Below are 18,735 nucleotides of genomic sequence, written 5' to 3'. Positions count from 1 at the left end.
AGAAGTATATTCTATCCCTAATACCAGTTGAGGGATCATGGAGATACCAGAGACAAAATTTCAGCCTAGTAGCAGTAATGGTAATAAAAGGTGACTAAATTTTAAATGTATTATGAAAATCAAGCCAGAGCTATGACAAATGTATATGATAATTTGTTGAATTGAAATGAATCAACTAGAACTCCTGTGCTTTCAGACATATCAGGGCTTATACAGACACTTTTGTTGTTGTATTTTCTGTATCAAAGAAAGATAATAATGAATTTAAGGCTCTAAGAACAGGGAAGCTACAAAAAGAATAAACACTTCTCTTTCTTTCACAGGCTCAAAGTAGAATATAGTAGTAATTAAATCACAAATTCTGACGGTATGCCTATATTAGGATTTTTGTTATTATTGAAAACATCTTCTACTAACTGGAAAATAACAAGTACTGTGAGGCCATGGAGAAAAAGAAAACCCTCGTGCATGTGAAAGGCATGTAAGATGGTCTAGTTGCTGTGTAAGATGTCATGACAGTTCCCCAAAAACCTAAACTACCATGTGGTACAGTAAGATTCAAGAGAGAGAGCCAGTAAGGATGCTGATGGACGCTGTACTCTCATATTCAGCAGCATTATCACAACAGCCAAAGACAGAAGCAGCTCAAGTGTCTTTGGGATATGAACGGGTATACACCATGTGCTATGTATGTAAGACAGAATGTTCATTATCCTTAAAAAGGAAGGAAATTTTGCTACATGGTACAATCCTGAAGATATTCAAAGTGAAATTACCTAGTCACAAAGGACAAATATTGCATATGGTTTCATGTAGAAGAAGTTTCTAGATTTCATACAAACCGAAAGAGTGGTGGTTACCAGAAGTTAGAAGGGGATAGAGTGTGGGGTACAGAGTTATACCTGGGAAAGTGACAAGTTCTAGACACGAACTGGGCATAGCAGTACATGCCTATAGCCTCAGCACTTCAGAGGCTGGTGTGGGAGGACTGTGAGTGAGTCTGAGGCAGGACCAGACTACATAGTGCGTTCTAGAAGAGCTCTGAGTTCTGGAGATAGACACAAGTGATAGTTCTACAAAAGTGTGATTGAACGTAATAGTAGATTCTTACACTTAAAATTGGTTACAATAGTAAATTTAATATTATATGTGTTTTATACCACAAATAAAAAGGCAGAATGAAGAAAATAATAAAACTTGCTTTGAAGCCAGGTGTGGTGGTAAATGCCTGCAATCTCAGTACCAGGGAAGCTGAGGCAGGAGTGTCATGAGTTCAAGGCCAGCCTGGGAGTTAAGAGAACTCAATTTTTAAAGTACAAATATTACAAAGGCTGGTAAACTTTATGGTGGTGATGGCTTTATTTTCAACTCTGGTCTTTTAAGTGACCTGAATTCGGGTAAATTCCATGAATGCTTACAGTTTCTAGAAATGCTAGCTAAATCCTGTTATACATATATAAAGCCCAAACTTGGCAAAAAGATTAATCTGCAGGTCCTGATTTCTGGTTTGCTTACTTTAAGAAACATTTAAAAATCAAGACATTATTTATATAATTCTAACATAACACAACTACAATTGGACTTAGGCAGCTTAACAAAATCTTGACAAATGAAAGTGGGAAAATAGTCCTGCCTTACGCTAAAGAAGTTCTCTGCACAGATGTGGCTGCAGCTGAGATATGAGCGGTTAAAAGGGAATACTCCTGAGACTGCTTCGTACAATTCTGAGCTTTTCGATGCAATTATGAATTTGTGTGAAGTGTCAGAAGATGTCCTAGGGTTCTGGCCATATTTGGCTAACCCTTCCTCCTGTCCCTCCATTAAGCAGCCCTTTAGGGCCCTGGTTGCCTGTGTACCAAGCCTGGAAGTCACTGGTCTAAAACAAGCCAAATAACACTAATCATCCACCTTTCACCTGATGTTTAGAATGAGGTACAGCTGGAAAGATGGCCCAGCAGTTAGACACTTGCCTTGACTGAGGTACAAACCTTATCAGCTATATTAGTATTGCCTATATTGTTAAGGGGTGGGGTCTCTATGATCAGAGGCTTAAAAGAGAGGAGTACAAAAATTGGAATTTAGATAGTTGGTTTCCCTTTGATGAAAGACTAAGTATAATCTGAAAACTTAACAATTCTGGCTAGAAATACACCAACAGTGTATATGTGGCATCCAACTTGGTTCTATGAGTATACTGTTTAAATGTTCTAATTGCAAACAACCATTTCCAGTCCATTAAGTACATTTACTTTGACACAAAAAAGGCTGCTATATTAACTGGCTCTCATAAGTTGAATGTAAGCTCGGTATGATTCTTGGTTTAAGATTCCAATAAAGGATTACAGGTCACCTTGGTGCATTAATGAGAACCCACTTACATTTTTGACAATGGGACTAGGGTTAACTGGATGAAGGAACATTTCTCGAATTCTGCCAAACTGTTGTGAATAAATGCATCCTGAAAAATGAAGAGCGGGGTCTTAGGAACTCTAACCAGGAAAGGTAACCAGAACAGCGAGCACTCCTTTCAGATGTGGACTTTATAAGCTTGATGAGATTAGCAAAAAGTTTTCATAACAAGTTCGCAGAGTTCTGTGGGTTACTCGCTGGAGTACAAAGAATGGTATGGCTTACAATGTATTTTGTTCACCACTACTTCCATAGGACCATTTGTTTTTCTTTTCTTTTCTTTACTAATAAATCTTATTTATCTATTTGAGAGTGTGAGAGAGAAAGAGGGAGAGAGGGAGAGAGAGAGAGAGAGAGAGAGAGAGAGAGAGGACTAAAAATGGACGCACCAGAGCCTCCAGCCACTGCAAACAAACTCCAGACGCATGCATCACCTTGTGCACCAAAGAACCATTTGAACAAGTATTTTAAAGTACCATTAATGATTCCAACATTTTTTTTTCATCTTTAAGAGGGAATATTTAAGGGGAACAATGGACACAAATCTATTTGAAGAGGGAAGATGTGATGCTACTTGAAAAACACGTATTTCCACTTGTAATGGGCAGCATGTAAGACAAGATTTCACAGTGGTGGCTTCGGACAACACTAATACACCACTGCTGTGACTACTATAACCAGGTCAAAGGGCTGGAAATGATTCAAATTAAGAATGTAAAGCTTAAGTACAGACATTTCTCATGACAGACAGCTATGACAATAATAATGTTAGACATCAAGGATATGAATTTTAAAAAGAAGGTGCTTTCCTAAAATCTAACATCACTTCCATAACGTAACATAATTCAATTCTGTACACTATTGGGAGAGACCCAGTGTTACTGTTTTCTCTAAGCTCCTCATTATGGTAGCATTCTAGTACTTATTACATATGTGACCATGACCATTAGGAAAGTCATCTATCAATATAATATATACTGAGATGCAAAGAAATCAACCACCCACGAATACTCATGAGCTTTCTGCCTTAGCGGACAGCGTCCATATGCCTTGGAATTTGAGAAAATACCTAAAGTCATCTGTACTTTCATTTAAGATGACAAGGCATTAAGAAGAGTGTGGTGCAAGCCTGAAGTCCCAGTTACTGTGGAGGCTAAAGTAGAAGGGTCTCTTGAACCCACAAGGTCAAGATCAGCCGAGGTAATGACGAAGTGAGACCCTGTCACTCATTCACACCCACTCATTCACATATACACACACACACACACCACTACCAAGTGGCTTTCTAAGTAGCGTATTTTTTTCGAGCCTCAAATGAGGAGACATGAAATCTGACACTGATCTGAAAATATAGCTTATGGACTAGAAAGATCAAATGCTAACAAGATGAATTTAAAATAATAATTTAAAGAAGCAGATTCTTCTTGTAGTCAACTACTTGATAGCATTATAGCAACTTGTAGCAGCTACAGGGTAGCAGTCTACAAACAAAACTCACTGCTAGCTTTGACCCTCATACCCTTTGTTTCTTAGTGCAAACTCTTTGCAATCGGCTGGGACTGAAAGCAATGGAGAGCTAAAATAACACCAACTATTATGACCTGATTTGCCAAGAAGCAGGCCATGTATGACTTGCCTACCTGGGGACTGGTCTTTTTTTTTTTTTTTTTCCTTCCCTTTTTCACCTAATAACAACCTAATACATTTGTGTCAACAAGGCACACTCTATACTTTAATAAAGACAAAAATCTCCAACCCCAATGTCACACATTTTGATTTCCTCTTCTTGATCACTCATGACACTCAACACCACACTCTTGAAGACTCGGAACACCCATCATGGACAGGACGGTGCTAAATGGGAAGGGCATGCCTCATTACCACGAGCAACAAACCCGGCAAGAGCAAGCTGAGGTGACCCCCAGAAGTGAAAGCTAAGAAATTTACTTGGATGGGAGTTGGGGAGGATTAAAAAGGACAAGGGAGGAACAGTAGGAAGGAGAAGGGAAGGAAGAGAAAAAAAGAGAATTACCGTCTTTAGTTTGAAAGCACTTTGAGAAGAATTCAAACAATCTCTGGTTTGCCTGTTCTGTGCAATGAGACACCTATTAAAAGCTGATTTCCTAAGTGGACACTTGATTAAAGTGCAGTGCAGAGCAAGGCTTCTTTCCTTGTCTTAGGAACATGCCTTGTTCTATTACAGTAATGAGCATACTGAAAGTATCTTTCTTGAAATATTATCCTTCCTCAATCACTTGAAGTCAATCGCTAAGGTACTAACTATGCCTCTAAAAACACCAGTTTAAGGAAGACTTCCAAATCCACAAGAGAAAACATTGGAAAATGAAAGAGGGAAAGTGAAAGGCAGATAACCAACTGAAAGGCATGGCTATCGTTAGGTGAAAAGAAACATAATACTATACTTTGGTTTTGCATTTTTGTATTCTTCAGTGTCTGTGTCCTCGTCCTCTGAGTACCAATTATCTCCTCTTCCTCCAGCCAAGAGGCCCCTGGCCGCCAACAGTCCTGCAGCATTCCCATAGCCAGTGTATTTCAGCAGGCTATCCACTGCAAAAATAGAACAGGGTTTTAGACAGGGACTCTCAAGTGCCCACCATCACCAGCCACTCAGCAGCACAGGGAAGTTGAGAGACCTGCCACTGCAGGAAGCCACAGACAAGGCTGTAAGTGCACTAGTAACGTTAGCCTTACCTACCTACAAGCTCTCCTGCATGCTATTAGGAAGGAGATCCTGGTTTTAGGTATCAGACATTCTGAAAGAGCTAATCTGAATGTACTTTTGGCAGATAAAGGGCCCCTGTGACTGTTAGACCTTTGGTAAGGGTCATCATTTAAGTTTCTGATCTCAACTCTTGTTAAAAAATTCAGCTTTAGAGAAATGGTAAGAAACTAGAGAAAGTTTTGAAGGTCAAGTTGGGATTTTTATATGTTAACATATAATGTAAAATCTTTTTAAAAACTCTTATAGGAATCTGAGAGAAAGGGTGTAAGAAAAAAAAAAAACCTTCAGGACATTAGTAAATTGGACAAGCTAATTTACCACTTAGCAAAAAGTTAATAATGTATACGCACATGAAGCCCACTGAGTTAGACTGCTTAGATTTCAATGATGGCTCTACTATCTGCTTGACCTTAGGTAAGATATTCTGTAGCCCACTCCAGTTTTATGATCCGAAGATGTGGACAGGAGTCAACTACCTCACAAGTTTATACCTCCCAAGGATTTTGTAAAAGTATCTGGCACATAAACACTCATTCTTTCCTCTGGTGATACTAAGTAAAATCATTATGTTAGATTTAAAAAGAAAAAAGAAAGAAAGAAAGAAGAAGAACAACAACAACAAAAAGGCTGAAACCTGTGGCGTGGTCTCTGTTAGAATCAGCCTGCCAACATATGAAAGTAAGTGGACACATGAAAACTTCCAAAAGATGCAGGGATGGTTCCCATGACTTCTAAATATCTTCAAGAACTATACTAAACAAAAGCTTGCACTGCTACTTACAATGACTTCCTTCTCTTCAGGTGCCATTTCAATGTACATGTATATTTAGTCAAAGACTAAAGCTGCCAGAATTTACCTAAGGTCCTTAATAGGACATTGATAGAATGCTATCTTAAGGACAACTGTAGGAGACTAAACACATTTTATCCATGTGTAAAGCCACAGTAAAATCTACATCTGAAGTACCACTGTAATTCAGATGATTTATGTCAAAAAAGAAAGTAAAGCTAGACAAATTTGGAGAGAGGCTACACAAATAACTATATAAATGGTTTTGGTGACCTGAAAGACATGAGGTAGAGATGTAGGAAAGAAAAAGGATGATGTATTTGATCAGAGTATGAAATCACAAAGGGCATAGATATGATGAATAAAGTTGTTTGTTAACTTTTCTAATGCTTAAACTAGATGGCACTTCTTTGACAGTGAAACTAGGTAACATGGGACAAATAAAAAGAATTCCTCCTTTCAGAAAATATAGGAAGCTGGTTAAATTTGTATAAAAGGAGACACAGTTTAATCATATAAGCAATTAAAAGTTAATAAGGTTTGGGAGCTGGAGAGATGTCTCAGTAGTTAAAAGAGCTTGCTTGCAAAGTCTGATAGCTGAGGTCTGATTCCCCAGTACCCATGTAAAGCCAGATGTACAAACTAGCACATACATCTGGAGTTTGTTTGCAGTGGCAAGAGGCCCTGATGTGCCCATTATTTCTCCCTTCTCTCTCTCTCTCTCTCTCTTTTTCTGCTAGCAAGTAAAAATAAATTTAAAAAAATTAACAAGGTTTTGCCATGTAGCCTAGGCTAGTCTAGAACTCATGATCCTTCTACCTAGGTCTCAAAGAATACTGGGATCATAAGCATGCACCACCATGCCCGTCTCAAACTGATGGCTTTTAGCTTTAAAACCTACTGGTGACAATGTCTTTGGTAATAATTCTCAGTGGGTGCTAGAAAACACTGTATTAAGATTTCATGAAGAATTATGTAATTTGAAGCCCTCTCAATAAATCTGCTCCCTTTTGCTACCAGTTCCTCTTCAAGATGATGTGATTACATCAATTAATGAGCCCTTAATGTGTTATCAAAGGACAAAATGAGTACTTGGTGTAACAAGTATTCCTAATATTCATGGGGAGTAGATATGACTTTAACAGCATGGTCAAATACAAAGCCACAGATGCTGAAGGACCCAGAATAAACCCACAGAATAACACTTGCTCTCGGCACAAGCATCATTGATTAGGCTTCTTTTAAGTTTTACTATTTTGTGCTGGGGATTGAACTCAGGGATTCATAAAGGACAAACATGTGCTATGACACTGAGCTTGCTTAAAAAATAATGTTTAGGGCTGGAGAGATGGCTTAGCGGTTAAGCGCTTGCCTGTGAAGCCTAAGGACCCCGGTTCGAGGCTTGGTTCCCCAGGTCCCACGTTAGCCAGATGCACAAGGGGGCGTACGCATCTGGAGTTTGTTTGCAGAGGCTAGAAGTCCTGGAGCGCCCATTCTCTCTCTCTTCCTCTATCTGTCTTTCTCTCTGTGTCTGTCGCTCTCAAATAAATAAATAAATAAAATTTAAAAAAATAATGTTTAGTGGTTTTGGAAAAATTACATTCACTGAAATTATTAAAGTCTAAATCAAAGCAATATGAATAAATGGTTTAATAGATATGCTTAAAAACAAAAAAATTACACAAGATGGCTCAGGATTAAAGGATATGAAAGGCCAAAAAGGGGTTAACCATAAGTAGCCATAATATTGAAACAATGTTTCCTGTGCTCTCACTGAAACAAACATATGCCAAGTCTGTGACCGTGTGCAGGTATGATATCAAGATGATTTAAAACATGCTTTGCCTTCCAAATAATTAATAATGCTATAGTCAAGTTTTAAACTTAAATAAAATTTTGTAAAAAGGAAAAACCTAAAATGAGGGAGAAGGGAAGAGAAGCACGCCTTTAATCCCAGCACTTAGGAGGCAGAGGTAGAGGATTGCAGTAAGTTTGAGACCAACTTGAGACTACTTAGGGAATTCCAGGTCAGCCTGGGCTAGAGTGAGACCCTACCCCAAAAAGAAAAAGCAAAACAAAACAAAATAAAGCAAACAAACAAGCAAAAAACAGCACAGAAAGAAAGAACTGACTGAACTTGGACTGTTAAAGTTGCTGAAAGAAAAGACTGTCTAGTAGTCCTACATGCATTCAGGTACAGGCATTTGTTCTTTGTCACAGTGAGCATTCATGTAGTGATGTGCCGATGCACATCTACGTGCTGTGGGATCACGGCCAGCCACAGTCCCCACTGCTTTGTAAAGTGCGCGAGGGCACTGCCAACAGTGAAGTAATCCTGCAGTGTGGTGCGTGGTGACAACTACCCTGCTGCTCACACAAATGTGTTCTATCATACCCTATCAGAAAAGCGAATCATTTCTGCTTTTTCTTTTTTCTTTTTTTTCTCTTTGGTTTTTCAAGGTAGGGTCTCACTCTAGCCTAGGCTGGTGTGGAATTCGGTATGTAGTCTCAGGGTAGCCTTGAACTCATGGCAAGCCTCCCACCTCTGCCTCTTAGGGCCGGGATTAAAGGCGTGCACCACCTTGCCTGGCTGGCTCCATTCTGCTTTTTACTAAGAAGAAAGGATACCTAGAGGCTGTTCTCCCAGTCCAAATCTGCAGCCTTTAGAAATCACAGCTTCTTCTAACTTGGGTCCTTCTTTGCTTCTCGTATTGTTCCCTTTCTTATCCACACAGCTGCCTAAGCTTTGTCCAACGTAAGTATCACTGTAGTACCTTTTATGATATAACTTCTCACGTTTCCCCTTTAGGCTAAGCTCAAATTCCACAAAAGGCCTAAGGAACTCTTGAGTTTCAGCCTCTGCCCTCTCCTCTGTACGGTGGACTTGAGAGAGAGGCAGCTGTGAGCAGCTCAGGTAAGGATGTCCAGTAAGCAGGTGGATAAACATGATGGTTCTGGGAAGGTTGGAGCTGGAGACACATAGACTGGGAGAATTTACTCAACAAATCGGCTGAAGCAGAAGCCAAAGGGCAGAACGAGATTACTCAGTGAGCACGCTGATGTGAGGGGGGCCTGGAAGATGACTTCAGGAGTTACATGTGTAATTTTACGAGAGAACAGAGGCAAAGGGCATCCAGGAGTGTGTAGTAGCACAGGCACGAATGACAGCACTCAAGTGCCAGCTGCTAAGAGTTGCAGTAAGATGCCCATTGACTTAGAAAAGTAGCTGGTGACCTTACTGAGCGCTTTCAGGGGAATCTGGCAGGTTGGGAACAGCAGTGGAATGCAAGGTCCACAATTACTGGAACTTGGAACTCAAATGCAGACTGCCAGCAAGCTGAGGACTGATAGCTAGTGAAGATACTGAGAAGAACAATCAGCTTTCAAGATATAAAGAAAGGACTGGAGAGATGGCTTAGTGGTTAAGCGCTTGCCTGTGAAGCCTGAGGACCCCAGCTCGAGGCTCGGTTCCCCAGGACCCACGTTAGCCAGATGCACAAGGGACACATGCTTCTGGAGTTCGTTTGCAGTGGCTGGAAGCCCTGGCGCACCCATTCTCTCTCTCTCTCCTCCTCCTGTCACTCTCAAATAAATAAAATTTAAAAAAAAAAAGTTAAAAAAAAAGATATAAAGAAAGACCACTGAAAAAAGAGCTATGTATATAGGCCAAGGAAAATAAAAAAGCAAAACAAACAAATAGGGAGTAACAGCTGAGGGAAGAATGCTTCTCGGAAGACAGAAAGAGAAAGGGTAAATAAGCAAGGGAAACTGTGGCTGGAGACATGGCTTAGTGGTTAAGGCTAAGGTGTTGCCCTGCAAAGCCTAAGAACCCAGGTTTGATTCCCCAGGACCCACATAAGCCAGATGCACAAGGTGGTACATGTGTTTGGAGTTCATGTGCAGTGGCTGGAAGCCCTGGCGTGCCCATTCTCTTTCTCTATCTGCGCTTCTCTCTCTCCAATAAATAAATAAATAAAAATAAATAAAAAGAAAACAGAAAAGGAAACTGTTTAGGTCCAAGGTAGAGAGACACCTAGTGCTCAGACTGGAATGGATACAATGGTAAAATGTCAAGAGTAGGACTATATGCTGAGGGAGTCCAAGCCCAGCTCACTTCTACTTCAGCCCCCACCACAATGGCTGGCACATATTGGAATTAGTGTATTAAACAATGTAAAGGCGACAGGCTGCTGATGAAAGTATACAATTATTATTTTGAAATTTTATAATTAATGTTCTAAGCATATTAAAGTTATGGGTTTCACTTAAGCATTTTCTTTCTCTCTCTCTCTCTTTCTTTCTTTCTTTTTCTTTTTTTTTGAGGTAGGGTCTCACTTTAGTTTAGGCTCACCTGGAATTTACTATGTAGTCTCATGGTGGCCTCAATCTTATGGTGATCCTACTATCTCTACCTCCCAAGTGCTGGGATTAAAGGCATGCCACCACCTACCACACCCAGCTTTTTCATACATTTTTGTCACTGTAGTTGGCTTTTATTCATCTGTCCTCTCCCACTGCCCTCCCCTTCTCGTTCATCCCTTCCCTCCCCCAAAATAGTCTTCCTTCTGCCTTAATGTCATATGTATTCCAGTATTCTTCCCCTCCCCTTCCTTAAGTTCCCCTTCTGCTTTTAACACACACACACACACACACACACACACACACACACACATATACACAAACCTAGATTTACTTATGAGAAAAATATACAATATGTGATATTTGTTTTTCTGAATCTGGTTTATTTTGCTTAACACAATGACCTTCAGAGATTATACAGACTCTGGGGGCAGGGGTCAGGGGTCAGAAGTCAGCTATGGTAAAGCTCAGAAGAACAAGCTACTAGCATGATCTCAAGGTAGCATTTCAGCCACTTCTGGCTGAGACATGACATGGCATGGCACAGAGGGAAGCCGTGACATCTGGGTGGTTCCTTCTGAGGCTAGTCTTCCATAAGAGTCTGTCCTCTGCAAGTAAGTGCCGTTCAGCGCTGACCCATCTACCCAGCTCACATTTGGTCCTTTGTAGCTCACCTCATGTCAACTCCTTCATGAAGTGTCTTTGCCTAATCTGCCGTGACTGCTGCTTGCAGTCTCTATTCTGAGGTCTGGGCATTTAAGTACCCTCACTTTCAACTTAGGCTTGCACATTGAGAGACAGGTTCAGCCACTCTGACAAACTACTTAAAATTTATTTGACAGTCTATCCCCAAACCCAAATTGTAAATTCTGATTACTTTTAAGTTGAAAGTAGATGGAAGACTATTTTTATTTTTGATCACAAATTAAAAGTATCAATCAAAAAGCTGGGCATGGTGGTGTACACCTTTAATCCCAGCACTCGGGAGGCAGAGGTAGCAGGATCGCCATGAGTTAGAGGTCATGCTAAGACTACATGGTGAATTCCAGTCAGCCTGGGCTACAGTGAGACCCTACCTCTAAAAAACAAAAAAGTTTCAATCTGACATTTAAAAACTGAGATTTTATATAGAAACCCATCTTGTAGTTTCTCTAGACAAAAACTGGTTATCTGGGCTGGGATGTAGCTCAATGGTAGAGTTCTAGCCTAGCATGTGAGAGGCCCTAGAGCCAATCCCCAGCACTGGAAAAAATATACAAATAAAAAAATTCTGAGTGCAGAGGCCAAAGAAGGATGTCTAGCATCCTTCTCTATTGCCTTTATCTTTTTTTCTGTGACAGCATCTCTCACTGAACCTGAAACTCACCCTATTTTTTCAGTGAGACTGACCACTGAGCCCCTGCAGTCCTTATCTCTATCCCCTCAGTGCTGTGGTTACAGGTATGTGCCCTTTTGAATGGGTGCTGGCTATCAAACTCAGGTCCTCAAGCTTGTGCAGCAAGTGCTTTTATTCACTGAACCAGCCTCCCATTCCCCAAACAGCTTTTTTGATCTAAGTAAAATAGATTCAATTCAGCCAACATTTAGACAACTGTATGTATGTAAGGCACTATGATAACCATTTAATTTGTAAGATGCTAGATTGATCTTTTTGCAAATCATGAAAAAAGTGAATTGTTCAAAAGAACAGATGTAATAATGTTGACCTTAGGGAGTCCTTATGAGGATTAAGTTATACATAGATATCAGCTACATGGTATTATTTCTTTCATAAGAGCTAAGTTTACCACTATTATGATAATGATCAAAATATATTACTAATAATATACTGTCTTAGAGGAACTTAAGTGGTTAGATCAACAAATCAGAAGTGAGGTTTAAGTACTATAATGCAGACTTATATTTAAGATTTTAAGGAGTGGAATTTTCATCTATAAACTATCTCATAAACTTGGGTATTCTGAAAAAGCAGAATAAAAATCTGCTTGGATGGGATTTTGTATTAAGCCATTAATAAATGAAGAGAAGAAATGTTACTGTTATCTCACAAAGGGCCTATCTTAATGCATCTGTATACTTCTGTCTAACATATTACATAGCTCACACTCAGTGACTACTGGCTGAAGAACTTGGTGAAGAAGTTACTCTTTAACTAACTGTAATTCCAAGAGGGATGAAACAAAAGAATGGACCGAGATCTGTGACTGGTTAGAAAATACCAGCAAATGTTTCCAGGTCCTGAAACATCAAGATTACAAAGTCTGGGTTAATTTTTATGAGACAGTTGCAATGTGTATATGTGGTAGGTAATGTACCTGTCTCTGCACATCATCTTGAATTGAGAGCATATAAGATGCCTTAAATTATTACTAATTTTTATTATCTGCTCAGACTCTCTTAATAGCTAATTATAAGTCTTGCAAAGAGTAGTATAAAATAACCACTACTAATAGAAAATTTTCTCTGAATGATAAAACACAAAGAGCAAAGAGAGTTGAACCTACCTCTCTCTTTGCAAAGGACAAAAAGGAATTCAGCAGCAATTTGCTTGACTCCAAGGTCAACATGAGTCATGAGGCGCACCAGCTTATTTCTCACAGTTGAGCCAACTTCAGGTCGATTTGTCACATCCCTCAATGGTGGTAAAACCTGATGGCATAAATGAAAAAACCATCATCAATTGAGGGCATTACAGTCCATGAGGATGGCACCATACGATGGGCTAGTCATATTAAAAAAACTACGCTAGATTTTAAAGGGGTGAAAATAAAAGTAAATATAGGTTAGCTTGTAAATAAATTAAATAAAAGCAAACAACAAATAGACTTTAGATAATGCCATGCCTGCAGAGAGATTTCAGTTGAACAGAAGCATGTGTTTCCGGTGTCATAGGCTGTCCTAGAGGTATTTCAGAACCTCAATCCTATCTCGGCACCTGCAGGACCTCTCATGATTCCTTCAAAAATTCAATTTGATATCTGCATTAAGTTTCTCTTTCTCCCTGGATGTGGTGGCATAGGCTTGTAATCCCAGCACCTGGGAGGGCAAGGGGATTGCAAGTTTGAGGCTACTCCACACTTCATCATAATACCCTGTCTCAAATAGAAACAAAAAACTACTTGTTTGTCCAGAGACTACTTTAATATCCAGAGTCATATCGACTTCTTTTAAGTCCAGCAGAATTTTCAGTAGTTAATAATCTTTAGTGATGATTTTTAGTTGCTTAATTCTATAATAAACAGTGGGTATTACAAGTAGAACATTCTTTACTCAAAAATCTAAAGCGCTCCAAAATCTCAATCTTTTTGAGCAGTGACATAAAGCCACAAACAGAAATTCCACGTGATAGGAAAACTAACTTCTTAGGATAAGTTAAATAAAGGTGCACTAAAAATACTGTGTAAGAGTTATCTTTAGGCTATGTTTATAAGATATATATAGAACATGAATGAATTTCATGCTTAGACTTGGTCCCATGCCAGGATATTGCAATGTGAATCTATGCAAATATTTAAAAAACCAATAAAGATTCTAAATCTGCAAAACAGTTGTAGTCCCAAATGTTTTGGGTAAGAGATAATTTTATAATTACTGAACATTTTCTATAAACAAGCTGCTGTAATAGATTGTATACACACATTATACTTCTCACAGTAACCTTGCAAAGAAGCTAAATATATAACTCTCATTACTAAGTTTTATAAACTCAATCTCAAAAAAAAAAAAATACCCACTGTATCTCAAAAGGTTAATTTGCATGTAACTTGTTCAATTTGTCTGTTCACCCACCCACCCACTCAGACAACCCTTTCTAGGTTCTCCTCCCATTTGACTACTTGCTTTGTTTCAGGCTCTTTCCTGTCTTGTAAGTGTTGGGGTACTCAAGGATTGAGGAACTCTTTTTCAGGTTCTTTCCTGTCTTGTAAGTATTGGGGTACTCAAGGATTGAGGAGATCTGTTTCAGGCTCTTTCCTGTCTTGTAAGTGTTGGGGTACTCAAGGATTGAGGAGCTCTTTCTCAGGCTCTTTCCTGTCTTGTAAGTGTTGGGGTACTCAAGGATTGAGGAGATCTTTCTCAGGCTCTTTCCTGTCTTGTAAGTGTTGGGGTACTCAAGGATTGAGGAGATCTTTCTCAGGCTCTTTCCTGTCTTGCAAGTATGGGGGTACTCAAGGATTGAGGAGTTCATAGGCAACTTTGCTTTAGTATGTTCACTCACACTGTCAATGTCTACCTTTACAGCTTTATACAATCTCTACATCCTCATGACTCCCTAAATAGTATCTCCATGTTATTGTTTTTGAATCACTGACTAGATATATAATCTCTTGACAGAATTTTTTTCAATATTTAGTGTTTAATTAATTATGAGTGACCTTTTCTCAATGCCCACACTCTTTTTTTTTTCTCCAAATTTTTATTAACAACTTCCATGATTATAAAAAATACCACATGGTAATACCCTCCCTCCCCCACCCCCACTTTCCCTTTGAAATTCCATTCTCCATCATATCCCCTCCCCATCTCAATCAGTCTCTCTTTTAATTTTGATGTCTTGAAAGAATTTTTAAAGGACTATAGAAAGTAATAAAGACAGAAATTATAAAATAGACTTTCTTCCATTTTTACTTTTTAAATTTGTTTTATTTATGAGAGATAGAAAGAATGAGAAAGTCTGCATGCCAGGGTCTCTAGCAACTGCAATAAAACCCCAGACGCGTGTGCCACCTGTGCGCATGTGTGACCTTGTGTATCTGGCTTATGTGGGTTCTGGGGAGTTGAACCTGGGTTCTTAGGCTTTGAAAATAAGTGTCTTAGCAGTCACTAAGCCATCTCTCCAGCCTTTACTTCCCTTTTTAAGATTATATCTGTATCTATGATGAATCTATACAGAATAGTTAACATAATACAATGTTTAATTATGTTTCCACCAATTAACTGTACGAACTGATTAAAGAGCAAATGAAAGTGTGATAAAGTCACCTCTAACTCTGCACTAATGTTCCTTATACTGTGCATGTCATGGAGGTGTGGATTGTGTTAAAAGGCAAATTCTGATTCAGTAAGTCTTGACAGCACCTGTGATTCTGCTTTTTTAAAAAAATATTTTATTCACTTATTTATTTGAAAGCAGAGAAAGATAATAGAGAAGAGAGACAGACAGAATGATAATGGGCATGCCAGGGCCTCCAGCCACTGCAAACAAACTCCAGGTGCATGTGCTACCTTATGCATATGGCTTACATGGGTACTGGGGAATTGAACCTGGGTCCTTAGGCTTTGGCAGGCAGGCGCCTTAACCACTAAGCCATCTCTCCAGCCCTGATTCTGTTCTTTGAGTTGAACCTTCATGTTAAATTTTTTAGAGGTACAATCCAGTATTGTTACTTATAGATACAATGTTGCACAGATCTCTATAGCTGAAAGTGTGTACCTATGGAGTAGCAACTCTCAGTCCTCCTGCTAACCCTTGGTAAGCACTATTCTACTCTGCTTCTGACTTCAACATTTTTCTTACTTATTTGAAAGACAGACAGATACATAGAGTGAAGTAAACAGGGAGGAAGAATGGTTGCAACAGGGCCTCCAGGCACTGCAAAGGAACTACAAACACATGCACCACCTTGTGCGTCTGGCTTATGTGGGTACTGGGGAATTGAACCTGGGTCCTTTGACTTTGCAGACAAGCAATGTAACTGCTAAGCTATCTCTCCAGCCCCTGACTTCAACTATTAAACTTGTATAAGCTTGCCATGCTTTAATTGGGACTCTTCCCATCAATCCTGCAGTCTGCCATCTAATTAAGTAGTAAGTCTATTCTTCTAACTGCTAAATACAATAACCTTGAAAGGAAATGTCCTCGACTCCTCTCTTTCCCATCCCATATACACTCATCAGTAAATGATGTTGGCTCTACCTTTGAACACATCCAGGATCCAATCATTTCTCACCCCCTTCCTCAGTATTATCAAGTACTCTTCATCTGGACTGTCACCATAGCCTCTTGAGTAGTCCCTAAGTCCCCTCTAGTTTCTCTATGATTTATTCTCTTTCTCCCTCTTTTCTTGTTTTTTTGTTTGTTTGTTTTTTGTTTTTGAGTTAGGGTCTCACTCTAGCACAGGCTGACCTGGAATTCACCATGTAGTCTCAGGTTAGCCTTGAACTCACCATGATCCTCCTACCTCTGCTTCCTGAGTGCTGGGATGGATTAAAGGCGTGCACCACCATGCCCAGCTGATTTATTCTCTACATGGTGGATGACGATATTTGAAAGTCAGACCAAATCACTGCTGAGTCCTGTGGGGCCCAGGACTTCTCACTCATCTGCTTTACTGCTACTTCTCCTTGCTCACTCTACTACAGCCACACAGATCTCCATGACATGGCTTCTGTCCCAGGACCTTGCATTTACTCTTCTCTCTGCCCAGTAACACTTTTTCCTAGAAGTTTGCCTAGCATACCCTCTTACTTCTTCAGCCTGTTCAAAAGTCACATGCAGAAAGTACTTCTTGACCCTCCTTTCACTAAGCTCTAGTACTCTCTTTACCACCACCCCACCCTTACCTATAGTCCCCTTCACGACACTAACCACCACCTGGCATAGTAAATATTTATTGGCTTTCTTTCCTATGTGTTTCTTTCCAAACAAGTAGGCTCTACAGAAGCAAGAATTTTTCTTTCATTTATTTACTGCTCTCTTCCCAGTGCCTGGCATATTATAGGTGTCCAAAAATATTTGTTGATTGGAGCAAAAATGAACACATTTGTGTAATATTCATTAAGTGCCATATTGATCAATTTTCTGTTTCTATAAGAAATGTCCAAGGGCATGCTAACTTTATGAAGAAAAAAGGCCTATTTAATAGGTCTGGAGGTTCAAAGCCCAAGATCGAATGACCCTCCCCACTGGCTCCTGCTCTGGTGAGGGCCTAATGGAGGATGGTGTCACAATGGCAGAGGTGCTGGGGAAGGAGGGGAATCTCATCTAGAGTAGGAATCCAGAGAGTGACTGAAGGGCTGTGGCTTGCTCTTACAACTTGTTGTTCAAAAGCTCAAAGGTGCTGCAAGAGCTATCGTAATTCTTCCTGATGGCAGCTCCTGCAGAACTTTCACGAGGCCCTAGCACTGCGGCTCTGGGGATCATGCTTCCAACCCATGGGCTCTTATGGGACAAACCACACCCAAGCCACAGTAAATACCTTCTATATGAATACTTAGGCCCTGTGCTGGGAGATATGAAGTCAAAGTAATGTACTGTGCATCTACTGTATGGCAGACTGTTTTGTATACATTATCTAATTCATTTAACTGTTTTTCTTCCCTCTCTTTTTTTCCATATTGTGTACCATGTATCAAGAAGTACCAGAGGGACTGTACATACAGCTATAAAATTTGAAAAAGTGAAAACTAAATTGAGAACTGAGCAGTCTATCCATTTATCACTATCTCTGGAAGGGAAGAGGGTCAGCCATCATACAGGCCCAGTGTCATCACACAAGCGCACTAAGCTCTTGATTGAGTCAAGCGTCCTGGAGCTTAGCTCCAGTCTGAAGCACATAATAGGTGACTTCCTGGAGCATGAATTCTTCTATAGTGCTCACCATGCACAGTCTATTGACAAAAGTAATCATGGGAAAATCTGCTAGCTCTTTTTGGTTTCTTTTTCTTTTTGTGCATGTGACTGTGTGTTGGCATGCATGTGTGTATGCACATTTATTTGCATTTGTGAGGGTGCCCATGTACACTCCCATAGGTGTGGAGGTCGGAGGTTGGCACCAGGTAGCTTCCTGTCACCAACCCTCCACCTTGTTTTTTGAGATGAGGTCTCTCCCTGAAGTCAGAGCTCACAAATTCAGCTGGACTAGCCAGCCAGCGAGTCCCCGGGATCCTTGTCTATCTCCCAAGAGCTGCGATCACAGGCACATACCACTATGCCAGGTTTTTATGTGTGTGTTGAAAATCCAAACTCAGGTCCTCATGCTCAGACAGCAAGAACTTTACTGATGAACCATCTCCCCGGTCCTTAGTTTGGGGTTTCTTAAGATAAAAAATTTCAATGTATTTTGTTGCTGCTATTGTTATGTCACTCCCAAATGGTGTATGTATCTTTCCCACTTGAGACCACCTCAGTTGCTGTGTTCAACTGGTGGAAAAACTGGTGAAGCACTCTACAGCTGTGGTTGTATCCAAGCAGATGCAGGCACAGCTCATGGCAGCAGTAGACATCCCTGGCATTTACATGTGTGTAGAATACAAGAGTCATGAAATCATGGAGGCCTCCACCTAGATTTCAGAGTCAACATAAATCAGCTGCAGGCTTGAAACCCCTCCAGGGAGCTATTGGAGTGGAACTGTGGTAGGCACCCCAGAAAGACAGAGTGATGAACATGTCACACCTGTCTGGGAAATCTGCAATCATGTGGAATGAAGTGTCCAC

General features: G+C 40.0%; 1 protein-coding gene across 5 annotated transcripts in view; it reads right to left on the bottom strand.

Moving 5' to 3' along the window:
• Ric8b (RIC8 guanine nucleotide exchange factor B) overlaps positions 1–18,735 on the bottom strand; it is a 108,925-nt gene that overhangs the window by 24,170 nt on the left and 66,020 nt on the right. For all 5 annotated transcript variants that reach the window (XM_004650242.2, XM_004650243.2, XR_006637690.1 and 2 more), the window contains exons 7-8: positions 12,806–12,950; positions 4,833–4,977 (exon numbers count right to left, since the gene is read on the bottom strand). In XM_004650242.2, the coding sequence (XP_004650299.1) occupies positions 4,833–4,977; positions 12,806–12,950 (290 nt within the window). The remainder of the gene's footprint in view (positions 1–4,832; positions 4,978–12,805; positions 12,951–18,735) is intronic.

This window comes from Jaculus jaculus, chromosome 6 (assembly GCF_020740685.1).
Source record: "Jaculus jaculus isolate mJacJac1 chromosome 6, mJacJac1.mat.Y.cur, whole genome shotgun sequence".
Taxonomy (NCBI): domain Eukaryota; kingdom Metazoa; phylum Chordata; class Mammalia; order Rodentia; family Dipodidae; genus Jaculus; species Jaculus jaculus.
The sequence above is the reverse complement of the archived record's forward strand: the minus strand, read 5'-3'. Positions and strand labels throughout refer to the sequence as shown.